We start from the raw sequence: 17838 nt of genomic DNA on the forward strand, positions 1-17838 counted from the left end.
GTTCGTTTCCTGGAGTTTTATTTGTAGAGGAGAGAGCTGAGTCGGCACTAACCCGTTCTGTCTTGCACCAGGCTGTAAACACCAAGTTGTTAGCTTGGGTTGTGAAAGAGTTTGATTCTCCCATGAAATAATGAGGACATTTAGACGAGTGAATAACGAGACCTTCAAAGCGATGAGGTGATTCACTAAGTATACTACTAGATACTACTAGACTTCACTTTTACCCACCTGCCCAACAGTTTTTGCAGTGATTTCTGTGTATACAGTTAACCAAAATTATTGCTTAAATAGATCATTGAATATTTCAAAGCACTGCTCTCTTTAAGACAAATTTCTCCATATTAAGCCTCAAAACTGCATCCCGCCGCTTTTTCTCACTACACTGCAGGAATGTAACTTGAACTTCAGCGCAGGGCTTGAGGTTAGGTTTAGACGCGGAGGCGGGGTCCGGGGTCTGTGCGTCGTTAGACCCGCAGCGCCAGCTGCTGCTGTTGTCGCGGGCCGACAAACAGCGAATCGACGCAAAGATACGAAGTTGAGGTACTAAGTGAACCGAGTCCTACTGTTTCTGCCTCCCAAACTTAAAGACGCATCTGAAAAAGTTAAAAGAGATGCCGGGATTGAACCACGCAGGTGTGCGCGCTGTCCAGGCGTCGCTCTTGATTCAAAGTAAGTATGCACTTTCTTTGGCTAATTGAGTAGCTTCGAACTGATCAATAATAGGTAAATAAACGTTGTTTAAACATTTAAATAGTTGTGTGATTTTCCAAAAATAACTTACTTGTCACTATGTCTTAATGGCTTTTCATTCTGTCTTTACCTTGGTCTCTGTCTGAAACCAAGTGCCATAAGTAACTACTGCATGTGGTTCTATTATAGACCACTGTCCATGCTTCTTTGGTTTAGGGGGGGAAGTAAAGGTCCTTTCCCCTCCCAATATTTCCGCAAAACCTCAAGGAACATAAAGGGATATAGCTCAGGATTTGTTTCTGGTCTTGTGCTCAAACTGAGATGGAAGACACTGGCATTCTCTAAGAAAGAGAAACCAGATGTCAGCTAAATGCCATAAATGTAGATGTACCATTTGAAACGTTTTCTTCTGTAGAAGAATCTGAGCACCCTATTTTCCCCTTTGCATATTGTCCTATTGCTGTGGAATTCTGTTTGTTTTGAAGGGAGTCTGTTATTGCTCAAGAGACCTGGGCATGATAATGCTCAACGTTAGTCATCCCTAGAGTTTTTTTGGGGGGGGAAATAGGGTTAATGGTGGGATTTTGCTAGAGAAGACACCCTTTGTGTAGGTAGTCATCTGATGGCATCTGCACCTAATGCTGATCTTGGAAGGACACTTGAAGTGATTCAACAAAGTAGAGCTTGTGTGGATCATGTTGATCTTGACCACAAATCTTCTTTTATGCTGCGTTAGCAAGAAGCTTGCTAGTGATTCATCTGACAGATTCTTCACAGCAGAAATAAAGGCATGTGGCTTTATTTAAAAACAGAAGATGATGTCTGACTAAGAATGATTCACAGCCTCAGTATAATGGTCTGTTTTGGTCCTGTTTTGAAACTGCCGTGGTCTTAAGAATGGGTTGCAAACAACTGGCAGTTACACTCTTATGCATGACCGTTATTTAACATTGTTAAAATAACATGTATTTTAGACAACACCATGGCCATACTATGTATGTCTTTGTTAGTCATTGTAGCTGTGAGCTTTATAAAGTTTAGTTGGTTTCATTATTTTTAAAAGAAAACACATCATTGTCTGTATTACATTTACAGCTGGAAGATATCTAGTGTTAAATTACATCCCACACAAGTCATTTGAATTATTTTGGGTAAATTAATTCTGTAGGTGTCACACTATAAATTTTACTGAATGGTTAAATTTGGTTTGAAATAGTTCTTAATAACTTATGTTCTTGAATACCAGCCATGGCAATGACATTGTTTTTGTGTGGAGTCCTTGAGTATTGGTGAAACTACAATTCTGCCCACTATGTGAATCTTGCGGTTTCCAGAGGGGCCCATCTCAGGTGGAGACCCACTCCCAGAACCCCAACATACAAGAACCACAACTGCATGAACCACTCAGAGCACAATAGAATGGACAGTTCTGGAGAGAGCCTGTAATTCAGAATGTGAAGAAAGATGGTTTATTGAAAAGTGATTTCCTAGGCCTTTTGAAATAACAATCCAAAGAGTACTGTTGTGTGACTCAGTGTGACAGAGCAAATCTAAAGGGTTAAAAATCTAAAGGGTTTAATTAGACCTATCCTTTCAAACTTTTCTATTCAAAAAATCTCCTCCTTTTACTCCCCCCCAAATCCTGCAGTTCTTGCAGTATTCAGTTGCCTCTCAGAACCTCATCATTTTGGATATTTGACCTTGCCACGTATGATGGAGAATAAATAACACAAAATTTCAAACCTGCTATCTTCTCAGAGTCTACCAAAGCTAATTTTCACTTCTCCTCAGAAAGAAATGGAGAGATGGAAAGAAAGAGAAGAGGTGGTATGGATCTCACATCCTTGTGGGAAAATGTGGTGTGAGTGCGTGCGTGCGTATGCGAGTGCGTGTGCACGTGTGCAGGTGTTTGTGTGCGTGTGTTTGTGTGTGTGGGGGTGGGTGTGTTGTGCGTATATGTGAATACATGGACATGACGTACTTTTTGAGTGCTTGTCAGATTCCTGCCAAAAGATTCTGGCTGTTCTGTCCTCTCTCTCTCTCTCTCTCTCTCTCTCTCTCTCTCTCTCTCTCTCTCTCTCTCTCTCTCTCTCTCTCTCCTTCTCTCTGTCCTCTCCTTCTCTCTCTGTCCTCTCTCTGTCTCTCTCTCCCACTCTCTGTCCTCTCTCTCCCTCTCTGTCCTCTCCCTCTCTCTGTCCTTTCTCGCTCTCTCTCTCTCGCTCTCTCTCTCTCTCTCTCTCTCTCTCTCTCTCTCTCTCTCTCTCTCTCTCTCTGTCCTCTCCCTCTCTCTCTCCCTCTCTGTCCTCTCCCTCTCTCTGTCCCCTCTCTCTGTCCCCTCTCTCTCTCTCTCTCTCTCTCTCTGTCCTCTCTCTCTCTCTCTCTCTGTCTCTCGCTCTCTCTGTCCTCGCTCTTTCTCTCCCTCTCGCTGTCCTCTCTCTCTCTCTCTCTCTCTCTCTCTCTCTGTCCTCTCTCTCTCCTTCTCTCTCTGTCCTCTCTCTCTGTCCTCTCCTTCTCTCTCTGTCCTCTCTCTCTCCCTCTCTCTGTCCTTTCTCTCTCTCTCTCTCTCTCTCTCTCTCTCTCTCTCTCTCCCTCTCTCTGTCCTTTCTCTCTCTCTCTCTCTCTCTCTCTCTCTCTCTCTCTCTCTCTCTCACTCTCTCTGTCCTCGCTCTTTCTCTCTCTCTCTCTCTCTCTCTCTGTCCTCTCCCTCTCTCTCTCTCTCTCTCTCTCTCTCTCTGTCCTCTCCCTCTCTCTGTCCTCTCCCTCTCTCTCTGTCCTCTCCCTCTCTCTGTCCTCTCTCTCTCTCTCTCTCTCTCTCTCTCTCTCCCTCTCTGTCCTCTCTCTGTCCTCTCCCTCTCTCTGTCCCCTCTCTCTCTGTCCTCTCTCTGTCCTCTCCCTCTCTCTGTCCTTTCTCTCTCTCTCTCTCTGTCCCCTCTCTCTGTCCTCGCTCTTTCTCTCCCTCTCTCTGTCCTCTCCCTCTCTCTCTGTCCTCTCCCTCTCTCTGTCTCTCTCTCTCTCTCTCTGTCCTCTCCCTCTCTCTCTGTCCTCTCCCTCTCTCTCTCTCTCTCTCTCTCTCTCTCCCTCTCCCTCTCTCTGTCCTCTCTCTCTCTCTCTGTCCTCTCCCTCTCTCTCCCTCTCTCTGTCCTCTCCCTCTCTCTCTGTCCTCTCCCTCTCTCTCTGTCCTCTCCCTCTCTCTGTCCTTTCTCTCTCTCTCTCTCTCCTCTCTCTCTCTCTCTCTCTCTCTCTCTCTCTCTCTGCCCTGTCCTTCTCTATGTCCTCTTCAACTCTCTCTATCTATCCTTCTCTCTCTGCACCTCTCTCTCCACTGAGCCCTGTGCTAATCATCCAGCTGTGCTTCCCAGTTCCCCTCGGATCCTTTTCCTCTCCCTCTTCCATGAATGCCATGTGGCAACACCTACCTCAGACTTCACCATGAAACCTTAAATGTCTGTTCAAGTTTACAACGCCTACAACCAGGACCGGATCAGCATGCCTAAGAGCACTTTTAAAGATGGAAACCTCTCACTGATTATCTAAAGTGAGTGCTGCTCTTTCATTTCCTACTAGAAACACGTGATAATTTCTGTTCCTTATGCCTGTTTGAATGGACGGATGCACTGCGGGTCTTATTACAGATGTGGCAACGAGTGACAGAGGCATCTACTCCTGCAACCTCCACCATCACTACTGTCACCTATATGAGTCCATCAAAGTGCAACTCAATGTCACCAAATTCAAAACACCAAAAAAGTTTACAGCACTCAACAAAACCTTTGAAGAGTTTTGAGTTAAAAAGCCAGAGCACACTAGGGAATACCTGAGCAGATGCTATCCATATTCTGCAGACGTTTAATTATTGGAGGGATAAACACATCTGTTGGAACATCTGGGCAGTGAGCAGGGATTTCAGTAGTAGTTCATTTGTATTTGGAATAATCTCTACGCTTTTAGTCAGTGGAGGTTTGTTAGTTTGATCTGTTTATGGCCTAATCTAAATTTCTAGCCATCCAGACAAATAATCCCAAACATTGTGTGATCAGTGGGTTCAGTGTTGTTTTTGTGAGTGTTTGTGTCCCTGTGTACTACTCTGTGTTGGTGAGACTGTATGCATTAGGTTATCTACTTGTTTTGCAGTAACTTGGTGTTTTTTAAGCATTTCTCTCTGTAGAATTTCTTTAAGCAATAAAATACTCTCGCTAGCTCTGATTGTGACTCACAGCCAGTCTTTTAGACCTCATTTAGACCTCACACAACATCTTTAAGATACTCAGAAGCAGTTAAGTCTCTTCTAGTAGGTGATAGGGAACAAATTGTATGACTGTTCAAAGATTGAAGGGGAAAAATGATTATGTTCATGCCAGCCATGAAGAGCATTATTTTATACAAAAAAGATTATTTGTGGTGTTACAGTCTTTGTAATTTAGTCTTGAGAACTAGAGTGGTGTAGAGAGCATTGCTCTTTTTAAAACATATTTCTCCATATTAAGCCTCAAAACTGACACTGCATCCCGCCGCTTATTCTCACTACACTGCAGGAATGTAACTTGAACTTCAGCGCAGTTGATTCTCTACTAGAGAGTTTTATTCAAGAGTTTTATTCAGGAATCAAGAGTCAAGCGAGAGTTTTTCCAGATAATTATTTTTTTCTCTGTGGCAAATATAACAAATTTAAGCCGCATCATAGATCATTAATAAATCATGGAAATGAGTAAGGTCACATGTGCCAGATTTAATGGGCTAGCAAGGTATGTTTTAAGCCAGCAAAATTAATTAATTAATTACTTTTTTAAATTGTGCAATGTTTTACTGTAAAATTTTACTGTAAAATGTTTTTACGTAAAATCTTTGACCTGTACTTATCCTGAGACCACTGTTTTGTGCTGGTGGTGTGTGATGATCCTTTATACAGTCATAGGGCTGTATTTATTACTTAAGGATACAAACTTGCCATCAACCTGACATCTATCCATAAACATCATTCACAGACGTTCATCATGCCTGTTGAGTTGTCATGGCGACAGTACCATGGGGCAGGTACTTGACTGAATCTTCCTGGACTTATTTTTCAGTCCAGTTCTAATTATTCATTTCAAATCTTTAGTAGTCAGACTTCAAATATTTAAATGCTGCCCTCATTTGGTAGGCCTATTGCCAACCTATTTTACTTATCTTACTGTATACAGTAATATGTTTTTATTTATCTATTTAATTACAACAAGTGTGTGGCCAAATAGCCATATGAGCTGATTTGTGGTGACACATCAGCCGTTCAGTCTGACAAATGTAATTGTAACTGGTTCTAGCTAATGCCTGTTCACCTGACAAATGTAATTTTACAAGTTTCTAGCTGATGCCTGTCAGTCTGACAAATCTAATTCTGATTCTAACAGATGCTTGTCAGTCTGACAAATGTAATTCTAACTAATTCTAGGTGATGCCTCATCTTTTATTCTTTGATTTCTTCTTTCATTCTTGAATAAAACAGATGTCTTGGACTTCTATGGGGTAAATCAATTAATCAGCCAATCGGTTAACCAACACCAGACATCACAGTCAAAGTTATCCTGAACATTAGTTTGACTCAGCAGAGCCCTCAGCCTGGGAGGAAGGAGTGTAGAAAAGGGGCCAGGTTTACTTTGGTATTGACTCCTGATGGCTGGCCAGCTGGTCTGAGTTTGATTAGTCTAATTTCATCTGTTTGTCTCCGTTTCAGTTGCTGTGTCATCTTTCGGCACTACCGGTGAGTCTCTGCAAGCCTCTCTTCCCTTCTGCTCCTGTCTTGTGCCTCTAGTCCTTTGCTACAGAAACAATAGAAATGTTTATTAATTCACGTATTAACATAAGATTCTCTTTGAATAGACCAGAAAGAAATGCCTATGAATTCTAAATGCTTTTCTTCAGTGCTAGGCCAGAGTGATGGCAGTAGTGTGGTGGTGGCCATGTACAATATCAGCGCCCCACAAGGGTCCCAAACGGTACTGCAGTGTTATAGCCAGCGCATGGTGTGGACCCAGGACCGCCTGAAAGACCGGCAACGCGTGGTCCATTGGGATCTGTTCCGCAGCACTCCTGACTACGCCATGGAGCGCATCCTGGACATGTTTTCCACTGGAGACCAGCGCATCTACAACGCCTACAACCAGGAGCGGATCAGCATGCCCAAGAGCGCTTTTCAAGATGGAAACTTCTCACTAGTTATCAAGAGTGAGTGCTGCTCTTACATTTCCTACTAGAAAAACGTAATTTCTGTTCCTTATGACCGTTTGAATGGACGGATGCACTGCGGGTCTTATTACAGATGTGGAAACGAGTGACAGAGGCATCTACTCCTGCAACCTCCACCATCACTACTGTCACCTATATGAGTCCATCAAAGTGCAACTCAATGTCACCAAATCAGGTTGGTTAGTTGGTAACTTCTCAGTATGGTCAGTTGTAGCTGCATGATCTCAGCATTGTAATTGTAACTATCTGTTAGTTTGTAGTTTTGGTGAAAGTTTTCCTTTGAAGATTAGTTAAGGAGCTGGATGTGAGGCATGTGCAGATTGTCATCTTTTGTATCAGTTGAGGCTTTTCATTCCATTGCTGGTTCCATTCCATTATTCATGGCATAAGATGTTTTACCACAGTCTGCTTGTGTGCAGTGAAACAGAATACACAAGATCCAAGAAAATGTGAAGAATTTTTATAAGAGTATTCACCCAGCCCATACTATGGTTCTAGCGCGTAAGGAGCGGCGTTTCTGGGACGGGCAGAAGGCAGTGTACGTGGTCCTGGCAGGCAGCACGGTGGTGCTGCCCTGCGTCAATCGCCGGCCCATCTGGACGGAGAGCAACAGTGAGGAGGAGCAGCAACAGGTGGTGCACTGGGACCGGCAGGGCCCAGGGGTCCGGCATGACCGCGCTGACCGCCTCGTTGACTTGTATGCGTCAGGAGAGCGCCGTCACTACGGGCCGCTCTTCATCCAGAGGAAGATGAACATCTCAACCACGGCATTCTCACGTGGGGACTTCTCACTCACCATCTCAGACCTGCAACCCGCTGACAAGGGCCTGTACTCCTGCCATCTCCACCACCACTACTGTGGCCTGCATGAGAGACGCATCTTCCAGCTAAATGTCGGCCCGCCCGTCCCACTGGAGGCCACGCATACTCCCTACTCTCTGCCCAAAGAAGACCCCAGTAAGAGAAACGTTACCTGAGCCAAGTCCAAAATTAAAAATGTTCTGTCTGTCTGTCTGTCTGTCTGTCTGATTGTCTATGTATGTGTCCTAGCTATCTCTTTCTTTCTGTTGGCATAGAGGATGACCACATGGCAACAGATGTCTTAGTCTGCAAATGAACAAGTATAAAGATCAAATAAAAGATCAATTAAGTAAGGTTTGCAAGCTAAATCCGACACAGTGGCTGGCGAGTACATTAATGATGCTGAGCTGAAATCAGGAGAACATATTATGTGTCAAAAATTGGTTCTCTCTTCTTCCTAATTGAAAGTCACTTCATCTTAGAAGCAGTATGAATGCTGAACTTTGGCTGGTGGTATGCCCCCCACCCCCCACCCCAGGGCCATGTTACATCACTGGTGTGTGGCTGCAGGTCAAGGCCCATATGAGTATTACCACAGGCAGGCAATGTGTACAACAACAGTATATTCTTACCAGGCTCATTTTTCCTGAGTGTAGGCAGAGATGCGTAATGACTGGTTGTAGGGAGCAGTGTTTACTGGTGAAAACCTGTCTGCCTCAGCAGTGACTTACAGTTCAGTAATGAGGTCTTTCAGAGGTAATGAGAAGCAAATGCTGTGAGGAGACACAGTGCCGTACTCGACCATTTGCTTTATTTCCTATGGTCTACAGCACAAGGATTCAGCGATTTCATAATGAAAATCCATTTAGAATGCAGTTTTCAAATTTTAAGGACTGTGACATTAATTCCACATTATTTTCAGCAATCACAAGATTCTTTATACTCTTAACAAGCTCCTTCCATCTTTGTATGGCTTTAACATATCTATAGTCATAGTTATAGCTGTTTAATAAACAGTAGTAGCGACTGCATGAATTCTTTTCATGGAGGAGTCAAGATAAGTAATTATTTATGGTAGATGTACTATGTACTGTAAACACAAACCTGGAGCATAGCAGTCCGGGTATAATGCGGGCAATCCAGGCATTATACATCACATGTGATGTTTACCTCACATTTGCAATATTTGTCTAAGAATAGAACACTTGGATAATGTTTTCACCAAATCAGTGTTGTGCTGCAGCCAGCGCTGCTCCTTGTTGTTTTGGAGGCTTTTTAATCTTTTATGAGTGTTACGGAGAATGTGGGGGAGGGGAGGTCTCATTACTGCTTTGTACATTTCTTTGTACAACCTCAAACCCGCCGCCCCAGCAACTGTGCCGGCCTCTCTCTGTCCCCTCTCTCTCTGTGCCTATTCGTGTTTGTCTATCTCCCCTGCTCTCACCCCCGTCTCCTTCTTGCTGAATGGTGGTAGAACAAACAAGTAAAAGCAGTGTGTTATTTGGATGCCTTGGAATGAAGACAGACATACAGAGTAGAGAACGAGCACGGATATAGTCACATATACATGTATGTGCGCACACACAGAAAATTCAAATCACATTTATTTGTATAGCGCTTTTTACATGTTGTCACAGAGCAGTTTTACAGAAATCATATGTGCATAGAATCTGGGTTCAGGTCCATAATGAGCGAGCCATGGCGACAATCCCTGAGAGAAAGAGGAAGAAACCTTCAGAGGAACCAAGACTCAGAAAGGGAATCCATCGACATCTGGTTGACACTGGATGACAAACTAATAGAACATAATAGTAAGAGTAGCTTACAAGCCTTAAGAAATGGCTAACAAATATTTAGTACACAGGTACTTGGATTACTCAGCGAGAGCAAATTTAGTAGTTCTATTCAGAATCCACAGAGTAAATAACTGAGCACATTCTAGCAGGAGAAACAATGGTGGTGGTGATGAGCTCCTCAGTACAAACGCCATTTTTGCTCAACATGCAGATGAGCCAATCAGGTTCAACTTGAGGGTTCATGGTGGTCAGGCTGGTCTGGAGACGCTGGATGTGTGTCTGCTTTTGCGTTCAGTTCTTGGTCATGGCGTCTACCTCAGTTACCCTGAAACAGTAATTAGTCCCCCATCTATTTAGCATCCCTTTACACTTCTTTTTCATTTACATTTAGCAGATGCTCTTGGCTTCAGTGACTTACAGTAGTGCTTTGGTATAGTGGTTGTTATAGTGTAGTGGGTAACAATGCCTCACCCCAGGGGGGACTGGGGTTTAAACCCCATCTGGGCAAGTGCTCTGCACTACACCAATAAGAGTCCTTGAGCAAGACTCCTGACACTATATTTGCCTACCTCTTTAACAAGCTTGAAATTGCAAATCGCTCTAGATACGAGTGTCTGCCATATGTGCTTCGTTTGTTCCATGGAAGAAATTCTCTTTCTTCCCCTGCGTTTGACTCACATTCACATTCCTGCTTCTCCTCTCTGGCCCAGTTCCCCCAGTCCACCCCTCGCTTTCAGTCTGGCCATGTGTATGTGTTTGTGTTTGAAGTCCAGCCAGACACACAGAAGAAAATGAGCACAGAAGATTGAAAAGGAGAGTTAAGGAGAGTTAAGCAGAGTGAAGGAGAGAGAGGATAGGTGGAAATACAAAAAAAGATATGTTGTTATGATGCATGGGATGCAATTATTTGGGGGGTGTGGGCAGATTACCGCAAGGTATTGGTGTCCGGTTGACAAACTGACAATGGGAAAATGTGGGAAAGTCATTTTCTATGGTTCAGAAGTGCATACCATGAACCAAAGCTTGGTAGAATCCGGAGGGATAACATCACATCCACAGGGTGGGGGAGCATAGACCAAAACACTGTAGAACACATTAAGAAGAAAATACATACTGTTTGTGCTGAAATGTCTGTTGACTGCACACAAGCTAAGAGCAAACCTGTATTGTTCTATGTGCTTTATGAAATATGTTTTTCAGAACTAATTTGTAGCATTGTTTGCCTTGGCACTTCTAAAATAGACGTTATAAGGCAAGTGGAGCATTTTATCCCAGTCTTGGTTGGCTGTGTCTGTGTTATGTGTACTTATACTGCCAATCAGGTGATTCATTTAAAGTTATCTTCTCCTCCTTTCATTGCTGATCATCCTGTTTTCTTTGGAGTTGTGTTGTTCTATCCGTCTGTCTCTTGCCTTACACATAATTCCCTTACCTTTCAGTCCCCTTTCCTCTTTTTATTTTTCTTGTTGCTGTTTTCCCACGCTTGGCTCTGCTTCTGTGTTTGACTTCACTTAGATTGCTCTTTGGCTATCAGCAGAAACGCAGACGATTTCTCCATTTGTTAAGCATACAGTCAGCTGTGGCTGGAATTCTATGTCAGGCTTTTGCTCTGAGCAGGCTGTGTTGGATTTAGGGATTTAGGTCAGCTCACTATCACACCTCCCCTCGACCCACCCAAACTATGCTAGCCCTTTCCTCTGTCCTGTTTGTGTGAAGAAGAAAGCTGTTATCTGGATTTGAGACACACATATCCAAACTCCTTTTCATTTTGCACAGAGAAGTTTCTTTGCCAGGGAAAAACAGTAAACAATGGCAACTATTGCTCTTAAAAATCTATGTAAATCAATCAAAAGCAACCTTTTCTCTCATTCTGGGGGTTTCGTAAAAGGATATCTTCTCTTTCTTTCTTTACTGAGCATTTTGCTGCACTTTGTGTTTTTAAACAAGGCAGCCAAACCCTAACTTTGTTCATCCTGGTACCCATGAAATCAATATAATCCCCTGGTTCCTGAGAAGTTCCTATTTCAGATTACTGGCATTAGAAAAGTTCTGCATTCTCCTTTGACCGGAGGAGCCAATCCAAGACCAAACAGGTGCAGGAAGTTAAATTGACCATGCAAGCAATGGGCCTGTCTCAATCTGTGGAAGGTTTTACCCTTAAATCCTTCCCCTTACTCAGTGCAAAGCAAGCATATAACCACAGAGAGCTCTAATCTCTGCTGGAGTTCTGTCTTTTGACTTAGCAATAGAGTGTGTTTTAGTAGAGGCTAATTGTTTAAGAATTTTGAAGGCTCAGACTGATTCAGAAAGGCCTCAGAGTGTTGAGAGCATGTTCTTCATCTGGACTGGCTGTTAGCGGTGATGGCAGGGTTGGTGGTGTGTCAGCTTCCCACCAGGCTGCTTTATTGTGGTTAAGCTAAAATGGCAGGTACATCTGTCTAATGATAGTGATTCCAGGGCAACTAGTGTTTAAGGCGTGCAAATAAACAGAGATGGTAAAAGTCCCTTCATGGGGCCTTGGAGATAACCTACCCATTTTCACATTGAGCTGTGATGGGGAGTTGGTGGGGATGATTACAGTGAGGTAAGTGTGCTAATCAGCTAACATGTACTTTTTAGCATCATTTAGAATGGATGTTGGAGCATTCCCACAAACATTTAATGTCTTCTAAAAGCAGCAAATGATCATCACCTTAACTGATGAGGACTGTTGAATGTACTCGCACCTGATCACTGTGATATTAGAAGAAGTCGAGAGAATGTGACTGTCATCATTTTAACATCTAAAAAAACTCAAGTTGAAGTTGAAAATTGATGTGGTAAAACTTGAGGTGCAAGTTTTCATTTGGTTTGTCTCCTCTTGGATGGTGACACAGCAGAAAGGAAAGACTCTGAAAAGCATTTGCCATTATAGTCACCAATAACAGGTTTTAGCAAGATGAGTGGAACTTGGAAAGACTTCATCTCTTATAGAGATTCAAAAAACACCATGAAGTTGAATTTCTCTTAACTCTCAACTTTGTTAAACAATTATTTATTCAAAACAGTATTGTCTGGTTTGTGAGATTATAGAAGTATTTTCTGCCACTAAAACCGAGACACACACATTCTCTCTCTCTCTCTCTCTCTCTCTGTGTCTCTGTCTCTCTCTCTTGCTCTCTCTGTCTCTGTCTCTCTCTCTCTCTCTCTGCCTCTCTCTCTCTCTCTCTCTCTCTCTCTCTCTCTCTCTCTCTCTCTCTCTCTCTCTCTCTCTCTCTCTCTCTCTCTCTCTCTCTCGCTCTCTCCTGTGGTTGACCAGGGTCCTCTTTGATCCTCCCATCCCCTCATTATTATGACCACAGGCAGTGTTCAACTGTTTCTGCAGGCGTGACGTGTCTCTAAACTGTACCCCTACTCTACGCTCCAATCATAACACTAAACTCCAGATGGTCTCTCTCTTTCTCCCCTGCTTTTTTTTGTCTATCCTGATTTTCCTTTCCTCTCATTTACTTGCTTAATTTACATCTTTTTAGGGTTTATCTGTACATTATCTAAATAGATCCATCTTGTTGTCCTAAAGGTCTGTTGTTGTATCACATCAGGCTGGGTGTTTTTACTCAACTGAGTGTATCAGACACAGATGAAATAGTCTTGATGTTCATCTTTTTACATGTCCTGGATTAGATTTTCCTGTGAAAGAAAAAAATGTTAACCATACTGGGACCTTCTCAGTAATTTTTGACCACTTTTATGTTTCAGTGCCATAAAAAACAGTTACATCAGAGCTGTGGAGGCCTGGGCATATTTGGACTCCCACTATCTAGTCTTTAGATTAATCTATAGCTAACAAACATACGGACACCTCCATGTTTAAAGCCAGTAGAAGGGAGTTCAGAACACCCTCCACCCTCTCATCTCAACCATCTGGTTCTGTTCACCTGAAGTTGCTTCCACCTGGGTAGCTTCTGGGTAGCTTTATCTCATCTTTGTTGTTGAGAATCAAAGTGGCAGAAAGGCGCCCAGAAGCTCAGTAGGCAGAAACAAAAAGCAAATTCGAGAGTCTGCCCCAGACATAGCCCAGATATTTTCTGAGTCAACATTTTTTTCAGGACTGTAGTTTTCTCATAACATTTAGGCCTGTAGTAATGGCATTAAGCTCAACACAGGCAATGTGGTAATGCCAGAAGGCTCATTCTTTGAACAGCTTTGTATGTTGCTCTAGTTTATTAACCTCATTTAACATATTTGTTGTATTTCTCCAAAATCTAGAAATCTTATGCAGTCTTATGCTGCGCAAAAGTGCCAATTTTGCTTTTTCTGAATATTTGGTTTTTACTGATTTTTTTTTTTTTTGGAATGGTCTTCTTTCACAGAAACGTCTTATGAGCATGCAGTGCCCTCTTGTGGCTAATAAAAGTGTAGACAGAAATTACGAGTTCAAAGGCAGTTCTAGACTTCCCACATATTTTAAAGAGTTTTACTAGGATGTTATTAGTGAACTTAGTTTTATTTCTTTCTCTCTTTTTGACAGTGACAAAAGCGGTGGAAATGCCCCCTCATGTCATCAATGTTATCCTGCCAGAGCACCGAGGTCACTTCCTGCAGCAGCTGGGATACATCCTGGCCACCCTTCTCCTGATGGCCCTCATCATCCTGGCCATTGTCCTCCTCACCTGCCGACGGAAGGCTCGAGGTTGGTGGCTTTCCCCACCCCGACCGTACTGAGAGATTTTTTTTTTCCCCTTTCTGTAACTTCATGTATGTAATTCTGAGATTTATGAACATCTGACTGCAGCCTTGGAATATGATCCACGTGTGACTGCGAAATCAGAACTGCCTACTGTGAAATTTATGTGAGTATCCAAAACTCTCAGTACTAGAATCAGTTGCAAAGACACAGTGATTAAGGTTCAGTTCAGAGTTACTGATTTGCTCCTACAGAAGCCATCAATGCCGTTTGAGCAAAAACTATGAGAGAGACGTTCCAGAGGTGAAGATGTGCAACCAGGATGAGGCAAAGTGTGGTGAGAACACCCAAGTTCTTCCGTTCTGCTGGACCAACCGCTATAACATAAAATATGTTATTGAACAATATGCATCTGTTCTGTCTTAGAGTTCAAAAATAACCTTCTAAAAGAGGCTGAGATGTCCAAATGTTCCTCCCCTAAGGTCATCGACTTGGACAGAGGTAAAAAGAAAATACAGATTTACTATATTTGTGTTTCTGTTGCCCTGCTCTTAGATTAGGCATATGTTGCCTCTGCCTTCCCTGAACTTGTTGGAATTCCTTGTTGTTTTTTTGCTCTTTTCTATATGTTGCAGACTTGCAGAAGTCATGGAAATGAGAGATGCGCTGGCCACTGGCTGGTCCAGGGGCAGATAAAGCAGAATGCAGGAGAGCAGCTTTAGGAGTGCATACACACAGATGAGTGTTGTACGGAGGGGAGGAAAGCATGAAGTGCTGTGCATGTGTGCTTGTGTGTGTGTGTGTGTGTGTGTGTGTGTGTGTGTGTGTGTGCACGCAATGCAGTCTTTGCTGTTTCAGGTTCACTAGTACAGCAGGGGCAGGGCTTTCCTGCTGAGAGGAGCACCCTATCACATTTAGATCACTGACTGTGTGATGCTGCAGCATCCACTGTAGGCTTTCTCCACTGCCCAAAGGACCAATCACACTTGCCACCTTCTCCTCAGGCTTCAGATCTACAAAAACAAGCTTCAGTGACATCAGTGTGCCCTTTAACCTACATCAATAATGCATATTTTAGATTTTATGCTATACACTTGCCAGACTGCATTGTGTATTTAGCGGTATCTTTCAAATCTCAAACTAAAACACTGCTTTCTTATTAGACAATGTGCAAATGTGAGGTAATTTGCATACAGAAATGCATTTGATAACTGCATTTGATAACTGAGTGACAGATAAAAGCTTAATAATAATGCTTAAACTTGCTTAAATTCAAGTGCCTTGAGTCATACAGTAATTAATTATTTTCCTTTTTTTCAGCTAAAGAACTAGGATATATAAGCTTTGTTCTCATTCATCTGTTTTTTTTGTTTTATGGATATTTTTACATCCATCCAAATATGTTTGGGTTGATTATTTAAGATGTTTATTAATACCAATATATATGTATTAATGGCATAATGAAACTTCAAATATTGACCTAGAACTCATTTTAAATACTTTTACAGTAGAAGATTGAACAGCAGAGACTTTTTAAAATCAAAATGCATGATACATATCCAATATGCTGCATTTTCTATATTTGCTTGTGTTTAGTACATTATTCGGACAGATAGCCTTCAGAAATGTAAGTGTGCTGAGTATAGCCCATCACCTGCTAGATCTCAGTAGCTCATTAAAAGGCTGAAGCTGCATCATTAATGCTCACACTAGCACCAGACACTCACAGAGCTTATTTTTGTCTTTGTTCACTCCCTACCACCGATCTCCCCAGGGCTTGTGAGAGTCTTTTGATCAGACAGATTCTCCATCTCATCCACAGATTCTTTAATCCCTTGGTAACCTCTGCCCTCTGTGAGCTAACTCCAGTTTATTTCGCTAGCTGTTTGTTATTTTTACGCTACTGCATTTGCTTCCTTTGAATGTACAAGTGCCAGACTTACTGGAATAAAACATTAATTTCATTGTAATTGAACAGTGGCAATGAAGCTATTCTATTCTATTTTATTCTATTCTTTGTGGAATTTGCCCTCATTTATCTGTTGTGACTCCCCTCTGTTTGCTCTGCCTGATGCTCTTACTGTGATTGCTGTTGCTTCTTAAATATTCTTGCATCCACACATTCATGTAAGAGGCCTTGCTGTTATCCGAAACGCGACCGCTTCCATGGCACTGTGCCCGCAACTCACCTCCAGTAACACGCTGCTGCTTGTAATGCGTTTTCATACAGTAGTGCTTGAAATCTGCAGGAGCCACAGTTCAACCAAGTGTTATTGAATGCCAGAGCTGCAGATGGTATTTTGGCTCAGTCAAGATAAAAGGAACCAATGTTTGAAACCTCTGTAGGAGGGATAATTATGGCCAGTATGACATCCACATATTCTTATTATTTTTCTCAGTGTTTCCTTAACCACCCATTAATATTGAGAAAATTGTAGGGAGCAGTTGGATAGACCATAATTCTGCAAGTATGCCAAACAATAGCCTACTCATTTTGTGTCTTGATTGAATTCCTTTGGCCTGAACACCTTAATATGGCTCCTGGCTGGGTTACTTCTGATGATGTAATGACTCTCGGTTCCTGTAATGAAGGCTATGCTCAGAAACATTCTGTTAATAAAGGGTTTGTTAATTAACATTTGCCAACTGGATTTTTGTTGTTGTTCTTGTTGTTGTGTTATAAACTCTCTCTCTACCCGTGGCTCTTTACAGTTTTATAATGGAGATTCAAATGTTCTTAAAATTCCAGTCAATTTATGTATGGCTAGATTTAGAATGACTGTATATGTCTGGTATATGCTCCTTTAATATCATTCATCCTTGACGCTGTGTTATATAAGGGGAGATTGCAAAGCCATGAAGTGAGTCAGGAAACACGTGCGCCAGTGCTTTTCATTCCTTACGCAAGTGGCGTGGTAACGCTGTCATTGAGTCGTACTGGCCTGTACAAACGATTACGTCACTAGTTAGGTTGTGTGAGGGGTCGAAACAATGCCACTAGAGGGCAACAAATCTTATGCTGTTATTTTAATACCCTGACAAGCACCCTAATGCACATTATTGTCTGATGCCTTTGTCATTTTAATTACTTCAGCGTTAATGTGTTCTATATAGTTTTAAAAAGATCATTTATTCGTGCAAATATTTTTTTCCTGACCACTCAGTATGAACTATTGGTATTTTACAAGCTAAGTTGATTTGTTGAAACATTTAGAAAATATGCACTGTATGACTACTATAAGTCATCTTAAAGGCATAATTAGATCGTAGAGCTATAGATTCTATTTATAAAACCGTAGCTTTCGATTTCCCACCAGCACTAGATTTCACAGTTCCTAAACTGTTTATGACCATCTGTGAGCAGAATGTCTGATAATGGGGCAATATTCCACAGGTGCAACCACACTGACTCACTACCCGAGAAGCATTGTTAGAAGAGGGACAAGATTACAACTGAGTATTTTTAATTGACTTTGCATAGTTTTAGCTAATTTATTTGTAAGGTGGGAAATGGGATATGATTAAATGCATTTAATTAAGCTGTAGTTAATATTAAAGTGTACTTCGACGAGTCGTGACCATGAAACCTGATTAAAGGTCACTAGATATGCTATTGATCTGGAATGGAGATTTACAAATGACCATTCCATTCACAAAATAGAC

The 17838-nt window shown here is 42.1% G+C and overlaps 1 protein-coding gene across 3 annotated transcripts; it reads left to right on the forward strand.

Moving 5' to 3' along the window:
* The first annotated feature begins 418 nt into the window (after positions 1 to 418).
* On the forward strand, positions 419 to 16811 carry LOC113578903 (matrix-remodelling associated 8a). Of its 3 annotated transcripts, XM_081708762.1 has the most exons (11): positions 3831 to 4225; positions 5673 to 5721; positions 6401 to 6427; positions 6589 to 6891; positions 6986 to 7087; positions 7411 to 7869; positions 14020 to 14181; positions 14284 to 14341; positions 14430 to 14512; positions 14602 to 14676; positions 14811 to 16811. In XM_081708762.1, exons 2-11 carry the CDS (start codon positions 5682 to 5684, stop codon positions 14831 to 14833), a joined length of 1332 nt encoding a protein of 443 aa, XP_081564888.1. In that variant the 5' UTR covers positions 3831 to 4225; positions 5673 to 5681; the 3' UTR covers positions 14834 to 16811. The 3 variants fall into 3 exon arrangements, with proteins under 3 accessions (XP_026868244.2, XP_081564888.1, XP_081564889.1); XM_027012443.3 differs by lacking the exons at positions 3831 to 4225; positions 5673 to 5721 and adding an exon at positions 419 to 669; XM_081708763.1 differs by lacking the exon at positions 5673 to 5721 and having other exon boundaries at positions 3837 to 4225.
* Positions 16812 to 17838: the final 1027 nt, after the last annotated feature.

This window comes from Electrophorus electricus, unplaced genomic scaffold (genome assembly GCF_041902795.1).
Source record: "Electrophorus electricus isolate QZ-2024a unplaced genomic scaffold, ASM4190279v1 Scaffold131, whole genome shotgun sequence".
NCBI lineage: Eukaryota > Metazoa > Chordata > Actinopteri > Gymnotiformes > Gymnotidae > Electrophorus > Electrophorus electricus.

What these genes read in the sequence shown, in the direction of transcription:
- LOC113578903 (XM_027012443.3), top strand. Translation starts at nt 612, where the DNA reads ATGCCGGGATTGAACCACGCAGGTGTGCGCGCTGTCCAGGCGTCGCTC. An exon ending in TCTGCCCAAAGAAGACCCCA is followed by an intron (nt 7,870 to 14,019) that starts GTAAGAGAAACG and finishes TCTTTTTGACAG; the next exon opens with TGACAAAAGCGGTGGAAATG. An exon ending in GGTCATCGACTTGGACAGAG is followed by an intron (nt 14,677 to 14,810) that starts GTAAAAAGAAAA and finishes TATATGTTGCAG; the next exon opens with ACTTGCAGAAGTCATGGAAA.